Here is an 8913-nt window from a genome sequence, read left to right as displayed (position 1 = left end):
ACATACTTATTAGGCACTTAATACATGTTGAATATTGAATCTACTTCTATAATATGTCAGTGCATTACCTCCATCCATGGAGAGAACACAGTAGATACTTGAGAGAGAGACAGACAGACAGAGATAGAGATAAAGAGAGAGATAGAGACAGAGAGAGGAAGGAAGGAAGAAAGAAAAGAAAGGAAAGTTTCTGCAGTGTAATTCCTGAGGCTAGAATCTGGGTTGTAGTGTCCAGCGACTCATAAGAGTCACATGACAGGCTTCAGGAACCTACCAAGTACATCCTGGTCCCATAGCTTTTAGCAACTAGCACTATTCCGAAGGAGGATGAGTTGCTGGGGAGGTTGTGGATTCATCCTCTTTGGAAGATTTCAAGTAGGAGTTTGAGGACCACCTGCTGATTATAGAGGGGATGATCTTCCAGGTACAAGTCCAGCTGCTGAGTTCTCCTGCAGCTTTGAAGTACTGCCTTTCGGACTCTGTGATCCGCAGACCTGCTCGCCCTTCACTCGGAAACCCACAGTGTAAAATGGCCCTAATCAGCGAAGCAGCTGGGAGTGGGACCTGAGCAGGTGAACGAGGAGTTGGAGGGAGCGTGCGTGGGGGCCCGCAGCGGGCCCTTTAAGGGGCGGTCCTCAGGTGGGTGGCGAGTTTCGACTCCACGGCTTTCTCCACTGCTGGCTTTCCCGGTCTCCCTCCTCCTTTTCTTCCCTATCCCTCCCTCCCTCCTCCTCCGCCTCCTCCCCACTTTCTTCTACTTTCCCCTCCTCCTGGGGGGAGGCTCTTACCTGGGCGGACCGGCAGAAGCAGCCAATAGCCTGACGGGGCGGGCCGCAGGGTCTGGGTAGCGGCTACCGCCACGGCTCCCGGTCCCACAGTACCGGGGGTCTTGTCGGGGAAGAGTCCGGGTAATGACGGCCCTTGGCTGGACAGAAGCCGCTGCTGACCCGCCCAGGTAAATCAGGCGCCGCTGACCCCGCCGGACTAACGGACAAAAGGACGGATGGACTGAGGAACAGATGGTGGGAGTGCCAGAGCCTCCTCCAGCGTGGACCAAGAGGTTAACAGACCGACGGCCAGAAAGACCACCTGCTAGCCCTCTAGTGAGGCGCGTGAGTGGAGGGGGGGTAGGGGTGGGAGGGGCTGGCAGACAGACAGACAGACCGCCAGACCGCCAGACAGCCTCCCGGTCCAACATCCAGACAGCCAGAGCCGGAGGTGCACGGCCAGGCGCTGTCTAGTCCTCGGGCGCCGGACGCCGGGACGCTCCGTCTGTCCGCCTTGGGAACGGGAGGGGAGCGCAGGAGAGGAAGGGGAGGGGAGGTGGGAGGGCAGCCTGGGAGCCCCCTCCTCTCGCTGGCCCCAAGGTTGCATCAGCTTCCAAGAAAGTGGGTTTGCAGGAGCTGGAGCCGAACTCGGCTGTTTTCCGTAACTTGCTCTACCCCCGCCTCCCTCTGGGCCCGCGGAGCTCTCTCAAGCCGTTTTGCCTTCGGTCCTCTGCTTTCGTTCTCTCTTTGTCTGTTCTCTCTGTCTGCGGGACTCCAAACGCCTCGGCAGCTCAGCCCCGAGCTGGGATCGGAGCCTAGAGCCCGGGGTTGGGGCGGGGGGGGGAGCCCGGCGCCCCCTCCTTGCCCCAAGTCCCAGCTTGTGGACTGCGGGCATCCAGCTCTGTCTCCTCTCTGCAGCCTCTGTGCTGCCGACCTGTACTCTCTGCCCTTCTGGCCTTCCAGAGCCAGGTCAGCCTGGCCGGGGCCTCTGAGGCCACTTGGAGTTCCAATGGCATTTTTTTCGAACTGCTTTCTCAGACCTACAACGCCTGGGGGAGGAGGGTGTCGAGGATAGGGTCTGCCCCAGACTTGTTTTTCCACTGTACATAAACACTTTCCTTTGGACCAAGAGGTTACCTACCACCAGCTGCTTGGAATGCCAGCGATGCTTGGCTGCTGAGACTAGGGTGGCGGGACTGGGTCCCCGCGGCTCCTCCAAAACCTCTTGAGGCAGGTTTGAGGTGCTGGCCTCTACCTCGGAAACTTTCCAAGCCTAGCCTCGAAGTTTCTCTGTGATTTCACTTCAGAGGGCAGTGGGCTTGGTGACTTGGCACAGGAATAAGGACCATTTTATCTTGAAAGTGGCATAAGGCCACGGAGTGGGCACTAACTACTGAGAGGTATGGAAGGAAAGATATTGATTTGCTTGGAGATGTAGAGAAGCAGGTTATGTTGGACTAGTGTAGGAAAAGAAGAGAGCGGTTTGGCCCAGGAGACTCAGACTATTGGAGTACTGTGGACAGAGTTGTCCCTTATTAATCCTAACCGTCTAAAAGAATGAAGTTGGGAGGGCAGATCGACACCTCTATAGATGGAAACACCCCTCAATTTTAAGGTTCCACTATTAGGAAAGTATGAAGGTAAGCAACAATTTAAAGAGAGGGACTTCTCTGGGAATTTCAGTGGACTATGAGCTCAATGTGAACTACTTGGTCAATAAGAATTTATTAAGCACCTACTATGTGCCAACTGCTGTGCTAAGTGTTGGGGATACAAAGAAATGCAAAAGACAGTCCCTACCTTCTAGGAGCTAACAATCTAACAGGGGATTTAACAGTGAGAAACAGCAGACCAAAGAGCCAATGTAATCTTAGGCTGTATAAAGAGCGGTGTGTCCAGTGTAAGGGAGGTAATAATTGTCCTACTGTGTTCTGCTCTCAGGATCTGGCAACATTTATAGTGCTGCTCAATTTTGAGCACAAGCTGGAAGGTGTCATCCCAAAGAAGGGTGACTGAGTATGATAAGGGAACTGGAGACCCTGCCATGCAAAGACTGGCTGAAGGAATTAGGGATGGTTAGCTTGGGCAGGCTATGCTAGCCTTTAAGAACATGTTAGCTATGTTCAAGTATTTAAAAGGCTGGCATGTGGAAGGATTGTACTAGCTCTGCTTGGCTCTAGGGCAAAGAAATAGGCACCTTGCAAAGAAATAGATTCAGGCAGAAAAGCCCCTTACAATTCGAGCTATCTCAAAGTGAAAGGGATGGCTTCAGCAGGTTCTATCGCAGATCGGGGTATATTGAGGAGATTCTTGTTCAGATGAGTTCATTTATATGGCCTGTGAGGCCCCTCTAACCAGCTCTTTTTGTGATTCATTCTTATCTACCATCCATGACCTACTAAGTTCTGATTAGGAGGTCTCCTTTCTCTTGGCATCTCTTGATTTACTAAGTGACCTTAGGACACTCTCTCCCTGAGCCTCACTGTCACTGTAGACAGACTAAGTCAGGTTGGAGAGAATCTTGAGTTGTCCCAGCATGATTCTGGCAGTTATATCAAGGTGTTTCTCCCTGCCTGCGGGGAACAGCCACACCTATTTTAAGCAGCTGCAACTCTGTGTATTAACTCATTGTTGGGATTTGGCATTCAGTCTGGATGGACAAAGAATCTTGGCTTGTTGAGTCTTTCCTGTTGCAATGTTTAGCATTGCTAATAAGGGGAGATAGATTTGCAAGCTTGTTCTTATATCTCCATGTCCAGGTGATGCCATGGTTAGAGGACAGTCACTGATAATTATTCATGGGTGCCCTGGCTTTTTCTGCCCTATTCGTATCTTTGACAGTAACTTGGTGGTGTTCCATCAATACAACACGAAGCTTATATTTGGCAATCCCAAGAAAGCCTGAATGGATACACTTGAGTTCTGCAGTATAAACTAATAGCAGACTGCTTCATCCTTAAAAAGACAATCATAATATAACAGGAAGTATGGAAACTTGAATCCACAGTTCCTCCATTTTATCCCTCTCTTTGCCCTTTTTCTACTGCACTCCACTCAGAATTTGACCCCTATACTCAATCAAGCTCACCTCCCTGTGATCTAGAGACAATAGCTTCCAGTCCAAGATCCTAAATACCAAGTTAAACCATCAATATGGGCAGTGCTGTGAGAGGTAGAAAGAAAGAAATCTCACTCTTTGAGTGACTATCTCTAAGAGAGAAACTTTAACAGTTTCTGTGTTTGGGACTGTTGTATTGGACAACCAGTCTGATGCAAAAAACCTTTATTAAATGAGAAGTAAGACAAAGAGGAAAGGCCTGTGTTGAAAGCTACTGAGATTCCATTCCACATTTGTCAATGTCTACTGGTTTTTTTTTTCCATTATCTAATTATCAGCTCTTTATTTTTTGAAGTTTCCTTTTTTTAAACATTTTTGACTTTGTTTTGAGTTCAAAATTCTATCCCTCCCTTCCTCCCTTTCCCCCTCCCTGGGACAATATGGAATCAGATTTTGGTTATATATGTGTAATTATGTAAAACATTTCTACATTAGTAATTTTCTACAAAAAAGCGAATAAAAGAAAAAAAGAAAGTAGAAAAAATAACTTGCTTCAGTCTGTATTCAAATATCAGTTCTTTCTTGGGAGACAGTATGCTTCATCATGAGTCCTTTAGGATTCTCTAAGATCTTTGTATTACTGAGAATAGCTAAGTCATTCACAGTACTTCATCGACCAGCATTGCTGTTACTATTTACAAAGTTCTCTTGGTTCTGTTCACTTCTCTATGCATCATTCATGTGAGGTTTTTCTAGGTTTTTCTGAAATCATCCTGCTTGCCATTTCTTATAGCACAATAATATTCCATCACAAACATATACCACAACTTCTTCCGCCATTCCTCAATTGATGGGCATCCCTTCAATTTCCAATTCTTAGCCACCATAAAAAGAGCTGCTATAAATATTTTTGTACAAATAGATCATTTTCCCTTTTTTTTTTAAAAGAAAAGATGTCTTTAGGTTATAATGTCAACTGCTTTGAACACAAGGAATATCAATTTTCCCTTTCCTCAAGGAATTTATAACCTAATTTTAGGAGAGGGGTAGGGAAGGCTTATATTCAAATTACTATGATTCAAAGGAGAATTGTTAAATGTAGAAGAGAGGAAGTGTGACTTAGTAGAGAAAATGATATGTTTGAAATGGTTCCTATCCCAATCTTGGGTAAGCTTGAAAAATCACTTTACCTCTCTGGGACTTAGTAGCCCATGAGGGGGCAACTGAGGGGGTTGGACTAGAATAATTTCTAAAGTCTGTTTTAGGTCTCAATGCTAATGATATTACGGGAAGGTCAGGAAAAATACTAAGAAAATTTTGAGAAGAGAGCTCAGGCCATGTGAAACAGCCTGTCTTAGATTTGCCTTGAAGCTATAACTCTCAAGGTCCAGGGGCAAAGAAAGGGGCAGAACAAGACCTTGAAGAACAGGTGTTTCATAAAGGGACAATTTGTGGAGAGTAAGGAATAGGACAACGGTAGGTAGCCTTGGTTGAGATGTTCCACTCTGACCTCTGTACCAATTGGCTCTCCCAGTTTGCCAAAGATTTGGGGATCACAGTGTCAGCATGGATTAAGCATGATGTTGGTTCAGCAACTGAGATTAGTTAGAAAAGGAAGTGATGTAGTCATCCCATCTTGAGATCATGTTACTCTTGACTTGGGCCTTATTCACCAAGTACTTCAACAATCAGGCAGCTGGCTATAGCCCTTTCTTGGAGAAAGAACAGGTAGGAATTTGTCCATTACCTTAAGGTTCCCTCTGCATATCCTCCTGTGGCCTTGCCTGGGAGCATCCCCTGGATATTGACATTCCAAAAAGCTTTGTCTCACTCTCAGAATTGGGCTGATGTGCCTATAGATGCTGAAGAGTAGGAACAGTGCTGGGAGGTAAGGGTCAAGTTATTGGGGTTAGTTTGTGTAGGAAGAAGAACAAAATTAAACTTTCACTGTGTCAGAACTCACCCAGGGCCAAATGCTTCCTTCAAGGGGATCTAGGCCAAGGCCATGGTGGAGAATGTTATTCTTTATCTTGGGCACATGTAGGCAAGGACACAGACAAGTACATCTTGAGATAGGAATGGAGAACATCTTCCTTCTCCCTCTCCCCCAGGTACTTAGCTACATATCTGAAGTAACTTGTTGCGTATATTCTTTCTCTAGGGCCATGGCTGGCCTGGGCAGGTGAGTGGGAAGCCTATTAGTTGGGCATTGGGAGGGGCTCTGACTCTGAGTCCTCACAGCTTTGCTGTTACCACTTGTAAAGTTCCCAGGGAAGAGAAAAGCAGTGGAAAATAATTGTGAAGGGTCCAGATGGCCTATTCCCTACTTCCTGAGCTGAATCTCCAGAGCAGGACAGAGCAACCTTGGATGCCTCTCTTGTAGGGGGAGAGAGGAAGAGATAGGGACGCCCTAAGAGAGAATGACTAGAACTTCCTGGCACTGCTGGGCAGCTAGCTTTCTCCTGGCCATGAGGATTCAGATGTTTCTACCAAGAGAAGTCTGATCCTCCCCTGTCCATTCTCTTCTGTTTCATTTGCTTTCTTTGGACTAGGAGCTGAGTATAGAGAGTAATCAATTATAGTGCTTCCTGGCTCTGTTGGAAGCTTTTCTCCATTCCCCACACTAATGGGTTCTATACCCTTGCCTCTTTATCTGTGACCTTGTCCTGGTCCATGGTCACATAGCTTCTCATCCCTTTCTGCTTTCTCCATCCTTTTCTTGAACATGTCCAATTTCTCTTGAATTTCCTCATAGCCTTAGAAAGAATTACTATGTTTTCTGAAAGGAACAATTCCATGAAATCTCTCATATGGGCATTTCTCTCCACTTAAGCCTATTTTCAAAGAATGGGCAAAAATGAATTTATATGGTGATCGCCTCAAAATGACTCTGTGAGAGAGGTATTACAAATTTCATGTCCATTTTAAAAGCAAGAAAATAAAGATGCTGTGACTTGTCTATACCAGTATTGCTGCTAACAATGAGATCAATAATAATAGCTAATGTTTATATATCACCCTACAGTTTGCTTCTGCAACCATACCAAGGGACTCATAATCTGGTGGCAGGAGCCCCTACTTGTTCTCAAGCACAGATTCCACTGATTCAGGCAGGATGTGTGTTCCTGGGTCCATGACTACTGGCTGCCTCTCTGGCCAAGAGCTGTTCAGAACAGATATGCTTCCTGCTGCATTCTTTAGATTGTGGGAAGTTCTGGACTTATGAGCCACAGCTCAGTTGGAATTCAGAGTCCTGGCTCCCTGTCTGCTCTAGGAAATCTGCCATTGCCCCATAAGATGGCTAGTATCCTCAGGTGTGGACCAAGCACAAATAATAAGTTTGTGTGACTGAGTAGGTGTGAGGAAAGTGTTCTGGAAACTTGAAAACACTACATAAATGTATTTTTTGGCTTTATATATCGCTACAAACATTCTGGGAATGAATGCCATGCCTGCAGAATTAGGAGGAAAAGCGTTTCTAGTTGGAATCATGTGGTCTTCAAAGCAGAGGTGCCCAGGTTCCTGGTGACACTAAGCAACTTCCAAGCATTCCAGTAAGGATTCCCAAGACAGCCTTCTGGAGCACTGCCAAGCAGAGGTCAGGCAGGTGTCCTATATATGCAGCTTGACAGATAACACCATTCCTTATAGCTCAAGGGTGTTTATTCTGTCCTTTGTCCAAAGTGAAATACAAGGGACTTCAGCTTAAAGGTTTAAAGTTCATCTTCTCTAGAATGACTCAATTTCTTCATCTATGCAATGAGATTCTTTCCCAGGGTTGTTTTTTTTTTTTTTAGTTGTTTTTTTTAATGTAACCATGTATAGCAATGCTGGGAGCATTTCAGAGTGGACATTTCCTGCAGTATAACCAATGAAAGTCCATAGGGATTACTTGAGAGTGGTCCTGGTCATTAGGGTGGAGCTGTTAAGAAGACTGAATAGAAAAACAATAGCTCCTGGAAGGTACTAGTAAGAAAACCAGTGAAAGAAGTGAAGTAAGTATGCTATTTCCAGACCTACCAGTGGGCTGACTACCTTCAAATTTTAAAAGTCTAAAGTTTGCTTTTGAGAAGCATTAAAGTGGCACCAAACCTAATCCATCCCCACTGAAAAGGAGGATCAGATTCTGCTTGCCATTGTCATCCTGCCTGTTCCTCTATAATATATATATGTGTGTGTGTATATATATCTATATATATTTCTTTTTTTCAAGCTAATGGTGATGTTATAATGGAACATGTTTGCCAAATAGAAAACTTTGTTCTCTTTTTGCTGACTAAAGGCCCTGAGAATGAAGACACTGAGGGTAAAAAATTGGATGTGGTCTTTCCTGCCCCAGTCTGGGCAGTGGTGGATGACAAAGAAAAAAGCACTCTCCCTGTGCCTTTCTCTCCTTTACCTGTTGAGGTGTCCCATAGATGCATAATGCCCAAGATTGTGGCTGAAACCAGCATCTTTTCAGAGTGAAAACTGCCTATTCTTCCAGTGACATCTTACCACCCCCCACCAGATGTGAAATTAGAGATGTTTTCCCATAGTATAGGACTCTAGTTCTACAAGTGGAGAGGATGAAGTTTACATTCATATCCCCTTTAAAGGGGCAGATCCTCCGTAGAGGATTTATGGGACAATTTATGGGACAATGTGGACAAGAATCAAGAAAGATGAATCATGGGTGCATGAGTTGAAATTCTCACCTTGATGAGATCATGAATCCAAAGAAATATTGAAATGTAAAACACACTTTCCTTCAAACAACCCGTGAGATTGGCAATGTATATGTTAAAATACCCATTTTTCGGATGAGAAAACTGAGACTTGGAAAATGTTAAATTCCTGACCCTCCTTCAGTCACACAGCTCATAAACCTCAGACTGAACTTAGCATCTCCTGACTCTAGGACCAGTGTTATTTTGATTAGATTATATTGCGCCCCCTACGCCTTGGATGCCAGAGTGCGTTGTAGACCAAGGCTTAGTTCACAAGCAAAGGTTACAAAGGCCAGCTGGTTATAATTTAATGACATCAGTTAAACAGTGACCCTGAAGTACCAATGCTAAGAAAAAAGATCAGCTGAAATCAGAATGG

General features: G+C 45.3%; 1 protein-coding gene across 12 annotated transcripts in view; it reads left to right on the top strand.

The window, feature by feature from the left end:
- Window positions 1-621: 621 nt before the first annotated feature.
- The window catches only part of GRAMD2A (GRAM domain containing 2A), an 80302-nt gene continuing 72010 nt past the window's right edge, over window positions 622-8913 (top strand). For 3 of the 12 annotated variants that reach the window (XM_072627943.1, XM_072627938.1, XM_072627932.1), the window contains exon 1: window positions 803-955. Coding sequence is in view for 2 of the 12 variants with exons in the window: in XM_072627942.1 (XP_072484043.1) it covers window positions 912-955 (44 nt within the window). In the remaining 10 variants the exon portion in view is untranslated. Of the gene's footprint in view, window positions 640-802; window positions 1113-8913 lie in introns of those variants that run through there. The other 9 variants (XM_072627933.1, XM_072627942.1, XM_072627927.1 and 6 more) reach the window with 9 other exon arrangements.

Source organism: Notamacropus eugenii, chromosome 1 (assembly GCF_028372415.1).
Source record: "Notamacropus eugenii isolate mMacEug1 chromosome 1, mMacEug1.pri_v2, whole genome shotgun sequence".
In the NCBI taxonomy this organism is placed as follows: Eukaryota; Metazoa; Chordata; class Mammalia; order Diprotodontia; family Macropodidae; genus Notamacropus; species Notamacropus eugenii.
This window is presented reverse-complemented; position numbering and strand designations above follow the sequence as displayed.